Source organism: Pantherophis guttatus, chromosome 2 (assembly GCF_059756535.1).
Source record: "Pantherophis guttatus breed Tessera chromosome 2, ASM5975653v1, whole genome shotgun sequence".
Classification (NCBI taxonomy): domain Eukaryota; kingdom Metazoa; phylum Chordata; class Lepidosauria; order Squamata; family Colubridae; genus Pantherophis; species Pantherophis guttatus.
This window is the reverse complement of record NC_142064.1, coordinates 38,084,614-38,107,633: the sequence shown is the minus strand read 5'-3', so window position 1 is coordinate 38,107,633 and position 23,020 is coordinate 38,084,614. Positions and strand designations below refer to the sequence as shown.

The 23,020-nt window shown below is 39.7% G+C and overlaps 1 protein-coding gene across 2 annotated transcripts in view; it reads right to left on the bottom strand.

Moving 5' to 3' along the window:
• ATG10 (autophagy related 10) overlaps positions 1–23,020 on the bottom strand; it is a 129,243-nt gene that overhangs the window by 32,068 nt on the left and 74,155 nt on the right. For both annotated transcript variants that reach the window (XM_034441222.3, XM_034441223.3), the window contains one exon: positions 8,966–9,092. In XM_034441222.3, the coding sequence (XP_034297113.1) occupies positions 8,966–9,092 (127 nt within the window). The remainder of the gene's footprint in view (positions 1–8,965; positions 9,093–23,020) is intronic.

Genomic DNA, 23,020 nt, shown 5'->3' with positions numbered 1-23,020 from the left:
AGAAATGTGAGCCTGGGCGGGGGCACCGAGGGAGTCATCTTTGTTGCAGCTGCCACTGTATAAGACCTGCTGACACTGGCCACCGTGAGAGGGTGACCGGGTCATTGCCTTCTGGGACAGCTGCCTGAGATTCCTCTCCACTGTCGTGGGAGGACAGTAGAGTCCGGTTTGACCCCGGCCGAAATGGTGGACTCTCTCCCCTGGACTTTTTCTTTAAACCGTCATTAAGAATCCTTGGCCTCTTTCCATCTTCCCCAGACAGACTTTTGGAACCTTAAGATGTATTCATCTGCTGATCTCTTCGCACTGCGAGACTCCCCTCTCTCGCGGGCCTGGCCCTCCATGTTATCGAGGGCCTATCTTGATGACGGGCTTTGGAACCCCGAGAGATGGCATGCAGCGAAGAGGGGTTTGAAGGGTTTTCTACGTAAATTTTTAATGAAATTTTTAAGGGGACCTGGGAGGAGCGACAGGAATAATGATTTTTTAAGGGGAACCGGGAGGAAGACCCAGGGGTTTGGGGGGACGAACCCACTAAGGACAGAGCCGAGCCCGGCACAGGGGGCCGGTTTGGAGGGTGCAGGTTGAGGGATTGGGGAGGGGCTGGAGGACCATCCGGAGGAGGAATTTTCCATCAGCACAGTGAATGGGAGGGGCAGATATGGCGGGAGCAGGGGACCATATCATGTGTTGGGGGCTCGCACTTGCTGTCTGAGAGCAATTGCTTGCCCCGGTCCCCAAGGCTCCGCTTGGATACTAGGTGGCTTAGATACTCAGGATCTGGGCCTTCGGCTGATGCTATGCAACGCCAGGTCCGTGGTAAACAAGGCCCCCCTCATTCACGATCTTATACAAGAGGGAGGAGCAGACCTGGCGGGTATTACGGAGACCTGGTTGGGCCCGGAGGGCGGCGTCCCTCTGGTTGAAATGTGCCCACCAGGCTTCAGAGCATTCCATCAGCTGAGGGCCCAGGGAAGGGGCGGGGGGGTGGCGGCGGTTATTATTAATGAGGATCTGGGTTCGAGGGAGACTGCTGTGCCTCAGATAGACGGATGTGAGTCCCTCCTTGTGAGGTGGGGTCGTGGGGTTCAGATGGGCTTGTTGCTTATGTACCTGGCTCCCTGCCGCATGGCAATAGCCCTACCTGAGCTACTCGACATGATAGCCACGGTGGCAGTAGATACACCCAGGCTTTAAGTCATGGGTGATTTCAACTTGCCATCCGTTGGTGAAACGTCTGAGGCGGTTGGCTTCCATGACAGCCATGGACCTGACCCAGTTAGTTCATGGCCCTACTCACAGGGGAGGTCACACTCTGGACCTGATTTTTGTCTCTGGCCAGTGGTTGAGTGGTCTTGTTATAGACATGGAACCCTTGTCATGGACTGACCACTCACTCCTTCGCCTGGATCTTCGAACCGCTGCCCCCTGCCGCAGGGAGGCGGACCCAATTAGATGGATCCGCCCCAGGCACCTGATGGATCCTGATAGGTTCCAGATGGAGCTTGGGCCATTTCCTGAGGATCTAGCACATGACTCGGCCGAGGACCTGGTAGCCGCCTGGGATTGGGCGGCTGGTGAGGCCTTGGAGTGAGTCGTGCCTTTGCGGCCTCTGACCCGGTGCCGATCCCGAGCGGCTCCTTGGTTTACTGAGGAGCTGAGGGAAATGAAGCGCCGGAAAGGCTCCTGGAGAGCGATTGGAGGGCCAGTCTTGCTGAATCTGATCGAACACTGGTAAGGTCGCATAATAAGGCCTACCTAGTGGCGATAAAGACGGCAAAGTTTAATTACTTTTCCGCCTCTATTGTGTCATCAGGGAATCGTCCAGCCGCCCTGTTTAGGGTGACCCGCTCCCTGCTCCATCCGGGAGTGTGGGAGGATCCCTTGGAAGGCAGGGCGGAGGATTTTGGACAATACCTGTATGACAAAATCGCTCAGATCCAGGGGGATTTGGACTCTGACTGGGTAGATCAGGGCAGGGTGACGAAGAGTTGTCTTGAGAATGTTACCTGGGAGGAGTTTGATGCTGTGACTCCCGATGATGTGGACAGGATTTTGGGGAGACTTAGTGCAGCCACATGTTTACTGGACCCGTGTCCCTCCTGGTTGGTACTGGCTTCCCGGGAGGTTACACGAGGCTGGCTCCAGGGTGTTATCAACACTTCGTTGAGTGAGGGCCACTTCCCCACTGCTTTGAAAGAGGCGGTGGTGAGGCCTCTCCTCAAGAAGCCGTCCCTGGATCCGGCAATATTGGCCAACTACCATCCTGTCTCCAACCTTCACTTCATGGCGAAGGTTGTTGAGAGTGTGGTCGCGCAACAGTTCCCACAATTCCTGGAGGAAACATCTTATCTAGATCCGTTCCAGTCGGGTTTCAGGTCTGGGCACAGCACGGAAACGGCATTGGTCGTGTTGGTTGATGATCTCTGGAGGGCTCGGGACAGGGGTTGCTCCTCTGTTCTGGTCCTGTTAGATCTCTCAGCGGCTTTTGATACCATCGACCATGGTATCATGCTGCACCGGCTGGAAGAGTTGGGGGTGGGAGGCACCGTGTTGCGGTGGTTCTCCTCCTTTCTCTCCGACCGGTTGCAGTTTGTGTTGGCAGGGGGGCAGAGGTCGACCTCAAGGCCTCTCATCTGTGGAGTGCCGCAGGGATCGGTCCTCTCGCCCCTTCTGTTCAACATTTATGGGAAGCCGCTGGGCGAGATCATCCGTGGCTTCGGGGTGAGATACCACCAGTACGCTGATGACACCCAGCTGTACATCTCCATCCCAGGCCACCCCAACGATGCCCTTGAAGTGATGTCCCAGTGCCTGGAGGCTGTGCGGATCTGGATGGGGAGGAACAGGCTCAAGCTCAACCCTTCCAAGACTGAGTGGCTGTGGCTCCCGGCATCCCGATATAGTCAGTTGACTCCATCACTGACTATTGGGGGCGAGTCTTTGGCCCCCACAGAAAGGGCTCGCAATCTGGGAGTCCTCCTGGATATGCAGCTGTCCTTGGAGGAACATCTGACGGCTGTAACCAGGGGGACCTTTTGTCAGGTTCGCCTGATTCGCCAATTGCGTCCCTTTCTTGATCGGGATTCCCTGTGCACAGTCACTCACGCCCTCGTCACCTCTCGCCTTGACTACTGCAACACTCTCTACATGGGGCTCCCCTTGAAGAGCACCCGGAGGCTCCAACTGGTCCAGAATGCAGCAGCGCGGGTAGTGACGGGAGCAGTATGGCGCTCCCATGTAACACCGCTCCTGCGTGAGCTGCACTGGCTCCCGGTGGTCTTCTGGGTGTGCTTCAAGGTGTTGGTCATCACCTTTAAAGCGCTCCATGGCATAGGGCCTAGTTATGTTCGAGACCGCCTGCTGCTACCGACGACCTCCCATCGACCCGTGCGCTCCCACAGAGAGGGCCTCCTCAGGGTGCCATCAGCCAAACAATGTAGGCTGGTGACCCCCAGGGGTAGGGCCTTCTCTGTGGGGGCACCTACTCTCTGGAACCAGTTGCCCCCAGAGATAAGGAGAATCCAAGACCTCAGTGCCTTCCGCCATGCCCTTAAAACCCACTTTTTCCAGCAAGCCGGGCTAGCTTAAGAAGAAATTTGTAAATGTTTTAATTGGTTTGTGATTTTTAATTTTGGGGCCAAATTTATATATATTTTAATTGTTTTTTAATATTTGTATTTCATGTTCTTAATTCTGGCTGTACACCACCCTGAGTCCTCAGGGAGAAGGGCGGTATATAAATTGGAAATAAATAAATAAATAAATAAATACTCTAGTGTGTCTTATACTCTGAAAAATATGGTAAAACTTTCTCTATTTTGTGGTTCCATCAGTTCTTGCTTGCAGGTAAATAGTATTTCCTCCAGGTATACCAATGCAGCATTGTTGCTACTTTGTCATGACATTGTTTGTAATCAGTCTGTGTGATCTTCTTGCAGCAGCTAACCAGGTGGTCCACTGTTTCTTCTGCTTCTTTGCAGAGATGGGCCTTGCTGTCTGTTGCTGTCTTCTCAATTCTGGGTTTGTATGCGTTTGTTCTTAAGGCTTGTTCTTGTGCATCCAGAATTAGCCTTTCTGTCTCTTCCTTCAACTTTCCTGTTTTTAGCCATGTCTTGTTATTATCTGCTTTAATGTACTGGCCATGTAATACTTTATCTTCCCATGCCTCTTTTCTATTCTTCATTTGGCCTTTCTTGTAGGCCAGTTTGGTCTCTCCAGTATTCAGTAAGCCTACCTGGTACACTAGCTTCAGTGCATCTTTTCCACTGTCTTCAGATATTCTTCCAACACCCATTTTTCTTCTTCAACCATCTGATGTAACATTTCATTCCCACGTATTTTCCTTGGTATGTAGAGTATGTCAACATCACTTCATAGATGAAGGGCATAATTCATTATCATTATTTTTCTGGGTTTCCTATCCAGGACTTTTAGTACTGCTTGAGTTCAGTCCACTATTCCAACTGTGTATCTAATTACTGGAATTCCCCAAGTGTTGATTTCCTTCATTCAGTTTGGACTTTAACATCTTCTTCACTTTCATGATGTATTAATTTTTAACCTTCTTGATTTGAGTGTGTTTAATGTTGTCAGCTTGAAGGATGTGCGCCAATTTGTAGTTATCATCTTCATCCAGACTCTTGATGTTATTTCCATAGGGCATCTTGATTCCTTCAGTTTCCCCTATTTTTTTGACCTACTGTTTGTGAGTGTGGCTTCTTTGTCAAGTCCAAACTCCATTGCAATATCTTGGCTGTATATACAGATAGTATTGAATAACAATTCTATTTCAGATGGTATATTTCCATGCAGCTTCAGATCTTCCATGTAAAGGAAGATATTTTTATTGTTTGATAGCCATGGCCCAACTTGTTCAGTATTGTTGACAAAGGAATCAGTGCCATGACAAACAGTAGTGAGACTGAGTCTTCTTGAAAGTTTATCGCTGTGGACAGCATCTGCATTATTATTTATTATTATTATTTTATTATTCATATTTCTATGCTGTCCACTCTCTAAGGACTCTGGGCTGCTTATACCAAAGGCAGTATATTAAATAGCATATTGCCCCCAACAATCTGGGTCCTCATTTTACCCACCTCGGAAGGATAGAAGGCTGAGTCAACCTTGAGCCGGTGAGATTTGATCCGCTGATCTGCTGAACTAGCAGTCAGCTGAAGTAGCTGCAGTACTGCACTTTAACCACTGCGCCACCTCGGCTCAGTGTAGCTTCCATTGTGCCACTGATCTTTGCACAAAGCTTCTGATGTTTATATTGACTTCTGTTATTTCAAGGTAAGTGATCCAATCATGTGGCATAAAGTTGAATGTCTTCTAGTAATCAATCCAAGATAATTCAAGTTGGTCTTCCTTCTCTTGTGATTTTCCAAAATCATCTTGTCAATTAGGAGCTGATCTATTGTCCTCTGCTGTTTGGGCAGTTCCCTTTCTGTTCTGGTAGAAAAGCTTATTTTCAACTACCGTACTTTTCGGAGTATAAAACACACTTTCCCCCCCCCCACCCCCTAAAAGAGGGTGGAAACGTTGGTGCGTCTTATACACCGAATACAGTCATTTTTGGCCTCCCAAACCCCTGCCCCATACATTCCGTTTTTGCCAAAAACAGGGCACACAGAGGGTTTGGGAGGCCTGCAAAGTGCTCCTGAGGATGGGGAGGGCAAAAACACGACACGTAGGGGGCAGAAAAACTAGCAGGCAAGTTTTTCACAAAAATGGGGGTGTTTTTGCCTCAGTCACTCTGCAGGCCTCCCAAACCCTCTGCAAGCCCTGTTTTTGCAAAAAACAGGCCTGTTTTTTCCCTCCCAAACCCCCCACGCAAAATATTTTTGCCCTCCCCAGCCCCCAGGAGCACTCTGCAGGCCTCCCAAACCCTCTGCGTGTCCCGTTTTTGTGAAAAATGAGCCCATTTTTCACAAAAATGGGACACCCAGAGGGTTTGGGAGGCCTGCAGAATGGTCCTGGGGACCGGGGAGAGCAAAAACTTTTTTTTATCTTGTTTACCTCATTGAAATCTTGGTGCGTCTTATACTCTGATGCGTCTTATAGTCCGAAAAATACGGTAGATGTTGTTGGACTGCATTAGCTACCACACCAGTTAGCAAACTGACAGCTGTTGGTAAACAGCTAATTAGCTTGTTGTTGCCTGGTTCTCTTTTGTTGGATCTTTCATTATCATGTTTAACTGAATTTGGCATTTTTATCTATCTATATTATTATTGTTCATCACGCAATCAGTTAGATAATTGGCATTTTTATTCACCTATCAAGCCATTTCCAAAGACCTGGGGCAGATGTTAATGTATGATGGTATTAGAGGTATCATCACATACTGTTTGACATAAAGCTGCCTGTTGCAATTGACTGATGATGAATTTGTCAATGCTGATGATGTTCAAGTGGTGCTCCAATTTATATTATTATTATTATCATCTCTTTTATTCATTAAACATGAAACTCAGTCAACTGAACATTTAAATATGTGTCACAAATACGATTGACCGGTACTAATGGTTGATACGGGTTGCTGCCAGCATCCTAGGTATCAACCAAGAATCTTCTTAAAATATATGATTTTCCGAGTAGTGCAGTTTTTTGCATTTCCGCTGGTATTATTGCAGGAAGCTGCAATTTCTTGATGTGTTTTGTAAAATTCTTGGACATGGTACCAAGTGCCCCGATGACAATGGATATCACTGTCACATGTTTCATCCATAGCTGTGTAGTTTCGATGACCAGATCGCGATATTTCATGATTTTTTCCAATTTTTTTTCTTCGACTCTGGCGTTTCCTGGTACAGCAATATCAATAAACTGTATGCTTCGGCCCTCAACAACCATGATATCTGGCATGTTATGTTCCAAATGACGATCCATCTATATTTGGAAGTCCCACAAGATCTTCACTGTCTCATTTTCAATAACTTTTTCCACTTTATGCTCCCATGATTTTTCGGATACAGGTATGTCATATTTTTTACATAATGACTAGTAGACTGATTTAGCAACTCGATCATGTCTAGCTTTGTAATCAGTTCACGCAATTTTGCTGCACTCACATATTAAGTGTGAAACAGTTTCAACTTTGTCACTGAAAAATTGGCAGCTTGGATTTCAGTGGATTTTTGTATCTTTGCTTTCATGGCATTAGTTTGTAGTGCTTGTTCTTGAGCAGCAAATATCAAACCTTCCATTTCTTTCTTGATGGTTCCTCTCTTAAGCCATGCCCATGTCAAGTTGTTATCAAACTTCCTTCAATGTTTTTCAAGTGCTGTCCATGCAGAGCTTTGGTTTTCCATCCATTTAATCTGTCATCCAGCTGTTTTTCGTTATATTCTGCCTTTGTTTCTGTTGTTTTTATAATGTTCTCTGTTTTCACAGCCTGCAGCAATCTTTCTGTGCTTTCGGTTACATAATCATTCAAACTTTGTTTTTCTTCTTCTACAGTTTGATGGATTTGCATTAATCCTCTGCCCCCTATTCTTCTTGGGAGGTACAACCTGTCGGTGTCAGGTGGATGTAAAGCGTGGTACATATTCAAAAGTTTACGCGCTTTCCGTTCCAGGTTTTCCAGTTCAGCCATAGTCCAGTTGATGATTCCAGCTTGGTAGTGTATCATTGGAACTGCCCATGTATTAATGGATTTAATTATGTTTTCAGCATTCAGTTTTGATTTTAATATTTGATGTATTCCTTTTGTGTTGACACTTTGACTTTTCTATTCAAGATGTTATCTGCTTCCAATATGCCTAGGTATTTGTAACCATCATCCTTTGCTAATGCTTTCACGATGCTTCCATTTCTCAGTTCTATTCCTTCTGTTTTTTCCATTTTTCCTCACTGCATGGATAGTATAGCACATTTTTCAAGTCCAAAGTTCATTCTGATGCTGCTGCTGTACAGTTGAACTGTGTTGAGTATTGATTCAAGTTCAGTGGGGCTTTTCGCATATAGTTTTAAGTCATCCATGTACAGTAGATGGTTTATCCTGCCATGTTGGCTTGAGATTTGATAGCCCAGTTTTATGTTTCATAGGATTATTGTCAGTGGAATTAATGCGATGTTGAACAGTAGTGAGTCCCCTTGGAAAATTTCTCGTCTGATGTTGACTTCGCCAATGTTCTCCCCATTTGCTGTTAGAACTGTTTTCCATTTTTGCATATTTGCTTTCATCATCATCATCATCATCATCATCATCATCATCATCATCATCATCATCATCACCTCAAGGCAGAGAACATGCCTAATATTTTGTCTCCTATTTTCCCTACAACAACAACTCTGAGTTGTTGGGCTGAGAGTCAACACCTTAACCAATATTTCAAACTATTCTTCAAGTTGTCTGGCAAATTTTGAGAATTGAAGTCTATACATCTGGACAGCACTATAGTTGGGAAAAACTATTCTAATCTGCTGATTAAAGATAATTAACAATGGTCTTCAAGATTGAGAAATTTTCTACCTTCCTAAGCAATGTAAAAAAAGTAAGAAATTATATACATAAAAGCTACATATATAACCAACCCTTGGCACTCTTTTTAAAAACTATGCACAAAACAGCTGAAATATGATTAATTTGTTTTCATCATTAAAACTTCCTGACTTAGATATTTTTTTCTAAAAGCTCCTAACAGTGACCTTAATAACTCTCAAGGTTGAATATTCCATTTATGAGGATGGTCCAATATTTTTAACATAAAAAAAAATAAGTAAAGAAAATGATCATCACAGTTAGGCTTGCTGCCAGAATTCTAAGGATCAAGTTTCTTCAGGCAGAGATGATATCATCTACCCTTAAGATACTGATACTTGCAGATACTGAAATATGTATCTGAAATAAATCATAAACCACTTATTCATTTTTTTAAATTTTCTTGTCTGTTGAGTTCAAAATTTATGTCATTATGTAAGTTTTAAATATTTGCTTGATATAGAAGGCACTTACCTAAAAAACCTGCCCTAAAATAGAGAACAGGAGCTTGATAACTGCAGGAATATAGAACATGATATTCATAGCGAATCACCTCTGATACTTCAGAGACTCCAGCCTCTTGAGAATCTTCCAGACCTTCCTGAAACATAATTTATACTAGTAAACACAAGGCTGTGACAAGAAAACAACAGCTTATTGTATCAAATCAGTACATATATTAAATAATCAAAATTGTTATATCATTTATTATGCATACATTGTATTACATCATATGTTTACCTGAAAATTGATGGTTAAAAAAAACTGCACATACGAATACAAACACAAAAACACACATGTGTGTGTGAGAGAGAGAAAGAGGGAGGGAGTGTTTAATATACTTGTAACAAAATATTTTTTAATAAATAAGTTCACTCACTTGTTCTAATAATAATTAGATCCCTGGGGGTATCATCTTATATGATTCGGGCAATTTAACTACAAGTCTCATTTTTTAAAAAAGTTCTCTAGGTTTATACATATATTTATTGTCTTACTATTTAAAATGTCAAGAGTTAGTGATATCACACTAAGTATCACCATTTGTGATTATACTTAAAGTTGTGTCTCTTTCATGACCACTCAGACTCCTTTGGAATAGCTTGCCCTTAAAATTCTGAGAGCAACAACCTATTAGCTTTTGGGAGAGATATGAAGACCTGGATCTTCACTCAGGCATTTGGCTAAGGTGGAAGTTAGCCCAGCAAATGCAAATGTAAACATGGAATTAATTGGATGCTATGATGGGATCTGTGATGCTGTTGTGGGGTTTTGTGGATTGTTGTGGTTTTATGAATGTTGTTGTGAGCTGCCTAGGATTATCATATATAAAATAAAAGGATATATAACTTTTCTAAATAAATAAATACATTTGGCCAATCAGTGTCATGCAGTCACTATCACACAGAGAGAAAATCTACAACACATTTGAAAGAAGGTCTTTTCTCTTTCAGAACTCAGCTATGGACAGAACAGGCCCATTTGAGTTGAAAGCCATATGCTTGGTTTCTCTTCAACTCAATGCACTATAATTGTATACTCAAAATGCTTCACAAATGTCACATAAAAAACTGGGGTAACCCATCATGCTAAATTATTGCTTACTTACCACCATTCACTATATAAAGCATAATTGTCTGCTTTAATACATCATGGTTTATAAACTACAATGTCTAATTTCCCAAAATATTTAATACTGTAAGCTGTCCAAGGTTATTCTGTAATATTGTAAGCTGTCCAAGGTTATTGGCAGCCAATAAATTTAATAAATAAATAAATAAATACAAAGCCAAAACCATAAAAACTACAGTAAAATGCTTGCATTTATAATTACCGTATTTTCCGGCATATAAAACGACTGGGCGTATAAGACGACCCCCGACTTTTCCTGTTAAAATATAGGGGTTGGGCTATACTCGCCGTATAAGACTCCCCCTCTTCCAACGCACATCAAATAAAAATTAAAAAACATCAACTGGCTCACCCACAATGTAAAAGCAGCTGTGCTAGACCCAAAATGGCCCCTGCAACAAGCAGGAACCTCACACAGCCGCAAAAAGCCCCAAAAAACAACTTTCACACTTTACACACACACAACACAACACAACTGGCTCACCCACAATGTAAAAGCAGCTGTGCTAGACCCAAAATGGCCCCTGCAACAAGCAGGAACCTCACACAGCCACAAAAAGCCCAACTTTCACACTTTACACACACAAAATTCCACATACAGCTTTGTGAGATTTTGTGTGTTTGTGTAGTTAGAGTGAAACACTACAGAAACACACTAAATCTCAGAAAGCTGCACAAATATTATTTTATTTTATTTTATTTTTATTTTTATATGAAAACTAAATTTAAAACTTCCTAAACTTTAAATGGCTAGGTCTAAAAAAGAATAACAAAAAAAACCCCAATTAACTATTTTTTTAAAGCTCCCAAAGTGGAAAAAAAACTTACCCAATAGAACAGGGGTCTCCAACCTTGGCAACTTTAAGACTTGTAGACTTCAACTCTCAGAATTCCTCAGCCAGCTTTGTTTTGCTGGCTGAGGAATTCTGGGAGTTGAAATCCACAACTCCCTGCCTGCTTGATTGCAGGCAGGGAGTGGCTTGCTGATGGAATGGATTCAGGCAAGTGGCAAGCATTACGACTAGCAGCTAAGGCAAGCAAGCTGGAGGGGGAAAACTTTTTTCCTTTTACATGGCTCTGGCGATCCCAGCTGCGTTGCCTGATTAGCAGGCAAAGCTGGGATCGTCAGAGCTTGGATCGCCAGAGCCATTTAAGGCTCGTCAGAGCCTTTCGGGCTGGTCTGCCTGGTTACAGGAGAACGACATCCAGCGTATAAGACGACCCTCAACTTTTGAGAAAATTTTCATGTGTTAAAAAGTCGTCTTATACGCCGGAAAATACGGTAATAATCCTGATTATTGTAGCAGAAAGGGGTCAAACAGAAAAAAAGCAGTATTATCTTGTGGCATCACAAGCCAGTTCTTTTTCTACATTTATCACAATCTAAACCATGTGCTTGTGGTCATTACTGTCCAGCTTACAAATATTTATTTTTTTATTTGTTTATATCCCACCTTTATTATTTTTACAAATAAATCAAGGCAGCAAAAACATCTAATCCTCCTTCCTTCTCCTTCTCCTGTATTTCCCACAACAACAACAACAACTCTATGTCGTGAGTTGAACTGAGAGTGAGTGATTGGCCCAAAGTCACCCAGCTGGCTTTCATGGCTAAGCAGGACTTGAATTTACAGTCTCTTGCTTTCTAGCCTGGTGCTTTAACCACTAGACCAAAGTGGCTCTGGATTGAGTTAGATTGAGTCTAAAATGGTGTGGCTTATCTAAGCTATTTAATGAATCAAAGCTAAGAATCAGAGGCTTCCTTTTAGCCAATATAATATTCCTAACCTATTACATCTATAGGGTTTCTTCAAACCGAGGAAAGATTTATGGATATACGAAGGGGAAAAAATATTACATTAGAGTCACAGACAATTCACAGAGCCAAATTCTTACAGAATTCAAAATGTGATTAAACCTATGTACAATGTTCTTAAGAATGAAATTGTACATTGAGCTGTGTTTATTAATTCATTATTACTAACAAGTTTTTCTGTCATTTTCATTTTCTGACAGAAATGTCAGAAGAAATAACTGTTAATAATATTAATAAGTGAAAAGAATTATCAGAATTTTTAATTACCCCAATGTTTTGTGAAGTGAATGGTAAAGTAGCCATTTATATACTGGCAAGTAAATCCCTCCTGCGCTCAAACATTCAGGTATCCACTGACTAGATGTTCCAAAATTATGGGGGGGGGGGGAGAAACCCTAAGTAACCCCTCTAATTTCCTCCCCCAAAGCTGTGATAGTATTTTGATTTTTAAATGCACAACTATCACTGCTTCAGAGGACAGCCAGTTTAGATTTGATTTCAGTTTACCCTTTGATGCTTCCACCTCTTAGTAGTAAAATGCTTACTAGAGACTAAACATTTTTGTTTCTAATTTTGAATTAAGCAACTTCCCATTACAATGAAGCACAGTTTAAATTATATATTCAAGCAAGTCAGGATTAAATCATGGCTTAGAATTTTAGTTCTATAATTTTAGTTTATTCATGAATATTCAAGCTTCCATTGAATAAGTAAGCATAGTTCAAAATCAGAAATGGATGCTTTGTATTTCCTCTGTAAAGCAGAGCTTAATGAGTATAATGTCACATTTTACTTTGGTCTAGAAGCATACACAGTGTATACAGTTCACTGTTCTTTCCAAGAATAGCAATGTTGTGCAAGCAAAAATCATATTCACAAGATGAATATGGGATTTTTGGTTAACCTTTTTACTTTTTTCAGTCTCCTACACCATAATTCATACTTGGAATAATATGAATTATGGTGTAGGAGACTGAAAAAAGTCTCCTTTTTTCAGTCCTTTAACAAACATCAGCAGCAACTTCTGCTGGGTAAAAGATATTGAACAAGTAGATGAGCTCAGCACATCTGGTTCTCTAGAAATTGCTAGCTGAAACATCATTCTTTTTTCACTTTTGGCTGTTAGTTAGGTCTAATGGGAACTCGAATTCAACAACATCTAGAGAGCCAAATGTTAATAATTCTGTAATAGCATAAAGAAATTCATACGAACCTGTTATAAACATCTGTGTCCAATTATATAACACAAATAAACTGAGTTTACCTATTAACATGCATTATATACTGCATTACTAGTACTATTAATCTTCTCACCGTTCCTATCACCCATCTCCTCCCACTTATGACTGCAGGACTGTAACTTTGTTGATTGTATCCTTACGATTTATATTATTGTTTCCTGATTGCTTATTTGTACCCTATGACTATCATTAAGTGTTGTACCTTATGATTCTTGACGAATGTATCTTGTCTTTTTATGTACACTGAGAGCATAAGGACCAAAGACAAATTCCTTGTGTGTTCAATCACACTTGGCCAATAAAAGAATTCAATTCAATTCAATTCAATTCAATTCAATTCAATTCAATTCAATTCAATTCAATTCAATTCAATTCTATTCTATTCTATTCTATTCTATTCTATTCTATATGACCAATTTATTAGTATCTTCATAAATAGAGTTCTGTTTCTAGTGTTTCATAGATAACTTAATTTTGTGTTATCATACTTATAAACCCAAGAGATTGTCACTAATTTCAACTAGGTTTTGAATTGTGAAAGACTGAACTTGTAAGTATACAAGATTTGATCAAAAGATTTGTAATTGTTATTCAGGGTTTTAAAAAAAATGAAGTAGTTGATAACTATATTTTAGAATTGCTCCAAACCAGTTGATTTTTTAGTTGTTGCTTCTTCATAGCAGTATTACTTGCCGTACAGCATGGGGAAACCAATCTGGAACTGCCTGTTTTCTAAACAAATTGGGAAGTTGTCATCAGGAAGCATCTGTTTTATTACATTCAATAAAAGCATTCTTGTACTATCATACTGGAATACTAAGTACAGTAGATACCAGGCTCACTGCCTCTATCTCATCTCATCTAATCTATTATGTAAAAAACCAGCACTACCTAATTAGTATGCAAGGCTTTCACAAATCTCAATAACTCTTCAGTATTTTAATCCTATGTTTGCTCTCAAATGTGGAAGGATCTGCTCTTTTTAAAGCTACTTGTTAAAAATTACCTTAAAAATTAATCCAAAATACAGATTTCTGCTTTTGTAAACATGGTAATTGTACATTTTCTCAGAAAGCTGTTCAGCAAGATCCTTCAAGCAAAGTTCAATATAGTGGGAGCTGTTAATTTGGCAGCATTTCAAAAGGATCTGGAACCCAGCCAACATCAACTGGCCTAGGTTATGGAAAAACACTGAGAGGGAGAAGGCTCTTTAGAAGAAGAGGAAAGTTGCATCTTTTTCAACTCTCAGATATTGACAACACATGATCCAAAAAGCATTTCTGAAGCAAATTTTTCCAGAAATGCAGAACCAGCTTATTTATTTATATAAACACACACACACACACATATATTATTATTTATTTATTAGTTCGATTTATATGCTGCCCTTCTCCGGAGACTCAGGGCGGCTTACAATGCATAGCCTTCATACTTTTGTATATACCTGCTTAGTAGGGCTTTTTGCCCCCCTCCCCACCAGCAGTGTTCTATTTTATACAAAGTCAGCTTATTGCCCCCACAAACTGGGTCCTCATTTTACCTACCTCAGAAGAATGGAAGGCTGAGTCAACCTTGAGCCTGGTGAGAATTGAACTCACAGTAATTGCAGGCAGCTGGCAGCTAAGTGCTACTTTAACAGCAGTTTAGTCCACTGCGCCACCAAGGTTCTTCATATATAATGTTTTTCTGTCGAAACACGTATTCTACCGTAATATGGGAGGGAGCATACTGCTTCCCTTTCGCCTTTCAGCTCAAATCCAGGAGCCCTCAAGTAGTCACATTCACGACAAACCATTTTATACCAAATTTATATTTGCTGGTAAAGAAATAAAGGGAGACTAGTATAGATCTATTTCAAGCTATTTAGCTCTTATCAGCTAGCCATACCCTTACTCGAATCCGAGTAAGGGTATGGCTAGCTGATGAGAGCTAAATAGCTTGAAATAGATCTATACTAGTCTCCCTTTATTTCTTTATCAGCAAATATAATTTACACACACACACACACACACACACACACACACACACACACACCACACAGTGTTTCCCCGAAAGGTCTTATTTTTGGGGAAATACGGTATTAAATGCATCCATCTGACTGACAATCTTAACTGGGTCTTATTTGGTGGGTAGGGCTTATATTACGAGCATCCTGAAAAATCATGCTAGGACTTATTTTCCACTTGGGTCTTATTTTCGGGAAAAAAGGGTGTGTGTACATGTATACTTATAGGTATATACATATACATATATGTTCCAGCATATGTTCCTGTTCCAGCAGGAATGCATTACCACCACCACCCTCTCATTGTTCTTACATTCTCCCACTCTTGTATTGCTAATCAAAGACCTTTTCAGAATTCATACTAGTCATAAAGAATCTTCCCCATTCAACAAAAAGAGAAACAAGAGACAGACATATTATTACATCATCATTTGTTTAATTATGATTTATTAAATAGATGACAATGACTGGGTTTAGTTAATATAATAAACCAAAGCCAAACAAATCACGTTATGTCTTATTTTGTTGCTTGAATTAGTCCACAGAGTTTCAAACATAATCAGCTAAAATGTCATTCGGTAGGCTATGGGTATGTTACTTACTCTTCCTGTTGTTTATGAGTCTGTAATTTTATTTATTTGTATAGCTGCCCATCTCACCAAAAGCAACTCTGGGTGACGTGCAGCAACCAGATAAAAACACAAATATAAAAACAACAGATATAAAAAATATAGAAATCTGCATTAAAAAATAAATAGCATAAAAACACATATACAAATCTTTAGGCAATGAGAGGATAAAAATGACCATCCCACCAATAGAGCCATCTAAGAAAATCTCCTTTATCCAAGGAGCTCTAGGCCTGAAAGTATAATCAGGTCTCAAGGACTTTCCACTAAAAGGACAGAATTAATCTAATTTTGGGGAGGAGAATGTTCCATAAAATGGGCTCTATAGAAGAGAATGCACATCTCCTGGGGCCTACCAAATACGGGTCCCTAACTGATGGTACCCTCAGCATGCCCTCTCTGCCAGATCTAATAAGGCAGACCGAAATAAATGGGGAGAGGCGATCCCTCAGATAGCCCATTCTCATGCCATGATGGCATAAAACCAGTACTTTATATTTAGATGTAGAAGCAAACTGGCAACCCATGCAGCTTGCGATGCAGAGGGGCAACATACACAGAAGCACCAGTGCTGCTGCATTTTATATCAGCTGAAGCTTCTACATAATCTTCAAGGGTTCTTCCATGTGGAGCGCACTGCAGCAGTCTAATATGAAAGAGAGTAGGGCACGAGTGACTGTAAACCTGCCAATCCAGGAACGGGTGGACAAGAAGGAGCTATAAAATTGTCCTTCCAGTCACAATTGCCACCGGCTCATCGAGCAGTTATGTTATAGTTATGAATCTAGGAGGACTCCCAGATTGTAATATTGTTGCAATATGTTGCATACAAAGTATGGTGCAGAAGAGGTAAAACGGACGTTGCTTACCTGAACGTCCCTTCTGGGTGCGCTGCTGGAGAATCCAAAGCGTGGGATTATTCTTAGTCTCACTCAGTCTCTGGCTAATAGACTAAGAATAATCCCACGCTTTGGATTCTCCAAGCAGCGCGCTGGAGAAGAAAGAAGTTTAGAAGGAGAAAGAGAAAGAAGACTAGGGGTAAAAATCAGAAATAGTCTTTTTACTTAAGAAAAAAAAAAGAGGAAAGAGTTGGAGATCCAAATGACTGCAGCTGATGAACCATGATACCATAACTCAGGGAGAGGTAGCACTGTTCAGTAAACGACTTCTGTGCCTGAGATTAAAGCAGATCATGTGAATTACCAGAGTAACTGCCTGAACTTTATCTGATCAGTCCACTGAAAAGTAGAGGACAAGATGATATGAGAACAGATGCAGTTGCATCTGAAACACAAAATGAAGAATAAAAAAAGGACAAAAAGACAAATGAACAGGGAAAATAAGAATGAGCTGAAAAGGGGGGAAATAATGACAAAAGAAAGAAAAAGGTAGAAAATGTAAGGTGGATCAGGGAAAAGGAGGTGAAACTTACATTAAATGGCAGGTCTCTGCCAGTTAGGACAGCTGCAAAAGAGATCTGCTGGAACTTTGATGAAATTAACCTGAGTTCAAGGGGAGATGACAGAATAATAAACATAGAAAATAAAAGATAAAGGAGAAAGAAAAGATAGTACATTCTTTATCTGAGTGAAAGTTGTAGCATTCAGATATGAGACAACCAAGAAAGGTGTTCTGTGCCTTTGACCACAATTGGTAAGAACCAAGTAGTTAAGGGACAGTTGCTAGAGAAGGAAGAGGGCTGACTATTTACTCTTGGGAATAATAAGTTTGGAAAGTAGATGTGTGTATTCAAGTCTAGTTGCCGGGTACAATTATTAATATTGCAGTTGGAGCAAAATTGGAAGGAAAATCATTATCCTGTATGCTATTTGATTGGGCGAGGCTAAAGGAAAAAAATAAGTGACAGGCAGGAAGAGATAAGATGGAAAATGGGTACAAGCTGTTCTGTGGAAAGAGAGTTTGTAAATGTGGTGCCATTATCAATTTCCATTCCCCCATTCTGAACTCTTGATTCAGGAACTTCATACTTAGGCTGATGCCATTGAATGTCAGGTTGTCTGTAATAAACTTGTCATAATGAAATTGTGAATGAGAGGGTAGACCTGGTGTCCATCTGACTGGAGAGTGAGGTGGGGGCAGTCCTCCTCCTCAGTGAGATCTATCCAGCTGAGTACTAAGTAATACATTAGCCTCAACCATACTGTTCCAAGCATGGGTATACTGCCACATTTGTAGGTTGACCAGAGGTACAAATTGCTGGTATTTTATAATCTCCCAGCGTATAGCAGCCAACCTTCACCAAAGTAGACATTGATACTGTATTGAACATTATTGGATTGCATTATGGCCACACAGGATGTTTTTAAGTAGCACTTGTCTGATAATATCTAGCAAAAAAACCTACTGGTGCTACAATAAATTGACACCTAATGTGTCAAAACAATTTTTTATTTTGTGTTTCTCTGTCTCTGTCTGTCTGTCTGTCTGTCTGTCTGTCTGTCTGTCTGTCTGTCTGTCTGTCTGTCTCTCTCTCTCTCTCTCTCTCTCTCTCTCTCTCTCTCTCTCTCTCACACACACACACACACACACAGACACATTCCAAAAATAAGTATTCATTGCTCACCAACCAAGTAAGATAGTTATTTAGAAAATCTGGAAAAGAATACTCCTCCCAATAAATGCAGGTTTTGCATTTATTCAGGAAATACATTCTAGACTACCTATATATAAATGAGGTGCCAATAAAAGAAACCGTTCCGACTAGAATACATATTTTTCATTACCTCAACATCTCTAGTTACATCCCAAATTCTACATTTCCTAAGGCTCACTTTACCTTGAGGCAAGATAAAGCAGTACAAAAAATGAACATGAGTATATTTACAATACCATACAAATACTAGATTAAAATTTCTTCAATGTAAGGGATGCTGTCAGGACTTGTCTACTTGGTTTGATGTTATCTGTATACTTTATTCTACCTCCCAAGTGTTCCTTATTACTGCTAAACTCCCCTTACTGCTTGCACTCACCAACCCCCATCTCCACTTGCCTAATACAATCAGCTTACTTTGGCAGTTTGGCAGAGTTTACTGAACTGAATCCAATTCTTTGCTTACCCAATAATCTGGAAACAACCAGGGAAACATATGTGCTCAATTACATACAATGTTGTAGAATCAGAACACCTCACAATACTATTGCTTTCCAATAACTGTTATTTCAAAACCATTGGGAATAATTCTTGGCATGTGAACAGAACTTCCTTGAGTCTGAATATAGACCAAATAGATCAAGAAGCGAAGAGGATCATAGGTGGGTGTTTCAGCTTAGTGTCATGATGAAATCCATGATGAAATATCATGAAATCATGGTACTAAGAAAAAAAATCCAAAGATACAAATAATGCCTTAAACTTAAAGCATCTTTCATCACCTTGCATTCCTTTCAAAGTTAATTTTTTTTCTGAAAAATCCTAACAATCAGTAAAGATTATATTAATAATGAGAAAAAAGGCTTTTGAAGAACTCACTAACAGACCATTACCATGATATTATAAATACCTTACTCTTACAATCATTGCTTCTATAAGAAGTCCTAATTCACGATAAAATCATGCTGGGAACTCTGCCTCATATCTATTTTTTCAACTTTTATACCACTGTTTCATTTATGTTTTAAAAAGAAATATTTTGTACATACTATGAGGTTGAACCTATTTGCACACTCTATTTTTGTAACAAAAGTTTTATTTAATTCATTTTATTTAACTTTTAGAAGATATTTATCACAAAGGCTAGGACTTTTACCTGTTTAAATTTCGGGTGGATGGATCAGAAGAAAGTATATTAACCACTGAAAGCCTGAGTAGGTTTGCAATTTCTTTGAGATTCATCTGAATGGTACAAAGAAGACAAAGTTTTGTGTGCCTTAAGGGGAATAATACAAAGATTTTTTTTTTCTTTGTAAGGAAGTGACTTTCTCCTAATGCTAGAGTTATCCTGCCTTTTGATCCTACTGCAATAAACATCATGGGGAAATTGTTTGCTTCCTTTCTCACACAAAAGGCACGTTCATGAATAACAATAAACCATAATTAAGTTCCAAGCACAGGCAGGAATCCCCTCTCCCGTTCCCTCCCTTGTTATTTGTAGAAGAATAAACCTGGCCTCAGGTTTGTTTCAGAAGATTCAAGGTTTGTTATATAAAATCCAGAAATAGTGGTTTAAAATTATTTTCTAAACTAAATCTTGGGTGGTAGAAAGCAATCTAAGAAAACCTGAGAATTTGAAAATGGTTCATTTACTAACTTCACATGACAAATTTCCAAATTACAAAGTATTTACTTCCCTTCGTTCCATACAGAAAAAAAAGAGACCAAGCAATGTATTCTCATCACATGCAAATTCACTCTCTTGCGAAAAAAAACATGCTTAGATATATCTTTGGGATCAGGAAAAAAACCCTACTTCTTTCTTTAAAGTAAAAACTGGTAGCATACAGAAATAAGAACTCCATCATCATCATCATCGCTATTATTATTATTGCAAACAGAGGTGTATATATGTCTGACTACTGAAACATTCAGTGCTGCCATTCAATAACTTCTTAAAACTTTATAGTCATCTTTAACAAATGTGTTTATCAATTGCTCCTTTCCTACATATTTCTAGCAATTTTTTCAAAATAAAAGCAAAGGAATTTCCCACTGCTTACCTTTTTGTTTTGTTTTATTTTTGTTTACCTTAATAGGGAAAAGAGCAGCTATCCAAACTAATCTCAGACAACTAATGTCAGAGAACACAAATCAGAATGCATATTAATAAGATGATTATATTCAATCTGCCATTATGTAGTGCAACCACATTTGAGGAAAAGGGTAATTTTTCAAAAACATACAGATTTTTCTTACACAACCGCCTTTTTTTTTAGTTCTCCTTAAAAATCTGAGATAATCAAGTGATAATGATAGACAGTATTTTTAGAAAGTTATAATTTAACATCTATAATGAAAGCTATTATTAGATTTAAAAAGAAATATGAAACAATAGTTATGTGTATATTTTTGTAGTTTGCCAGTATATACATGATACAAAGATAAAATGGCACGGAGAAATGTAGTGACTATGTTGGTATAAACTAGTTTCACCTTTGTTTTTTCTTTAATATCTTGGCTTACTATATCTTACTCCTGTTCTGGGCTCTGCATAAAATTGTGTATAGTGGATATTTATTTACAGCATATAGTTGCCCATTTCACCCTGATGACTCTGTATAATATATATGGATTCAAAAAATAAACATCCGTAGCAAAAACCCTGGGATTTCTTGTATGTATGCAATAAAAATCCATTTTAAAATGCTTTTTGTTTTCTTGTATACAGAAAGTCCTTTTTTACCAACTGCTTTGTTAGTAAACCTTCAAAGTTAAATGGTGGAGGAAAAAAGTTTTGCAACCAATCCTCACATTTACAACAGCAGCAAATCCCACAGTCATATGATCACCATTCAGGTGTTTTGAAACCAGTGTGCATTTACAACTGTTGAAGCATCCTGTACTCATGTGAACACCATTTGCATGCTTCCCAATTGTCTTGCAACAATTAATAGAAAACATGAAGTAAAATTGCAAGTCACAGCCACACAATGTCTTGTTTGGTGACTGAATTGGAAATGACATTGGAAATCTGTCACAGTCACATTTCTCCTTAATGATGGTAGTGATGGAGTTGCCAGTCCCAACTGTGATTGCTAAATGAGGACTACTTGTACAGTATTTCAAGCATACATTCTTTGTATGCCTTATATATACATATACACATTCTTTGATGTATAAAATGCACAAGTTAGTTATGTTTCTCTGATTCTTTTTAAAAATGATCTTAGGACCCTCAGCACCCCAAAAATGTAGAAATAATGCCCTTTATTTTAACACAAAAAAACCACCAGCAACAAGAAAAATGTGGAAGGAACACCATGTTTTTACATAGGACTTCAATATAAGAGTACATGAGAAACCATCCCAATTCTTATCTAATATCACTAAAAAATTCGCACATTGCAAAGCAGTTTTGCCAACTTCCTTGTAAAATATGAAAATTTCACATAAAAACTTCAATAATAGGCTAGGAATTGATCTTCAAATGAATAAATATTTATTCATTCTGTCATACTTACAGAATCATAGATTGTATATCTTTTGCTTCAATCTCCTGCTTAGTTCAGGAATCACTAAAGAATCTGTAGAAGTGCCCATCCTGCTTCCATTAAAAACTTCAGACTGAGAAGAGTCCTTTACTGTTCTAAACCTACTCTCCTAATGCTTAACAGTTCTTACCAGAGAAAAAAATCTCAATATTTATCCCAAATCTCCTTTTAATTTCAGCCTCTTATTCCTCTCAATATCTACAAAGAAAATCTATACACTCTTGCATGCAACATTTTTTTAGATATTTGTAGATCATTGTCATATCCTTCCACAATTTTCTTTTGAGATATAAACCATGCCCAATTCTTTTAATCATTCATTATAGGGCTTGTCTCCAAATGCCTTATCTTCCTGGTAGCTCTGTTCCAGTTTTTCCATTTTCCTTGATCACTGCTTCTTATCCTGCCTTCAGGTGCTTTGGAGACTAGGTTGACCCCCCTCTTCTTTGTGGCAACCCCTGAGATATTGGAAGACTGCTATCATGTCACCCCTAATCCTTCATTAAACTAGACATACCCAATTCCAGCCACTGTTCATTATATGTTTTAGAGTTCAGTGCCATAATCATCTTTCTTGCTCTTCTCTGCACTCTTTCTAGAGTCTCAACTTCTTTTTTTTATATCATGGTAAGCAAAACTGGATGCAATATTCATGTGGTCTTACAAGAGCATTAGAAAATGGTATTAACACTTCACATGACCTTGATTCTATCTCTGTATTAATGCAGCCTAGGATTGTGTTGCCTTTTTTTTTGGCAACTGCAGCACACCACTGGCTCAGACCACCCCAATGATGCCCTTGACGTGATGTCCCGGTGCCTGGAGGCCGTGCAGATCTGGATGGGGAGAAACAGGCTCAGATTCAACCCCTCCAAGACCAAGTGGCTGTGGTTTCCAGCATCCCGGTATAGCCAGCTGGTTCCATCGCTGACTATTGGGGGTGAGATCTTGGCCACCTCAGAGAGGGCTCGCAACTTGGGTGTTCTCCTGGATGTGCGGCTGTACTTAGAAGATCATGTGACTGCTGTGGCCAAGGGG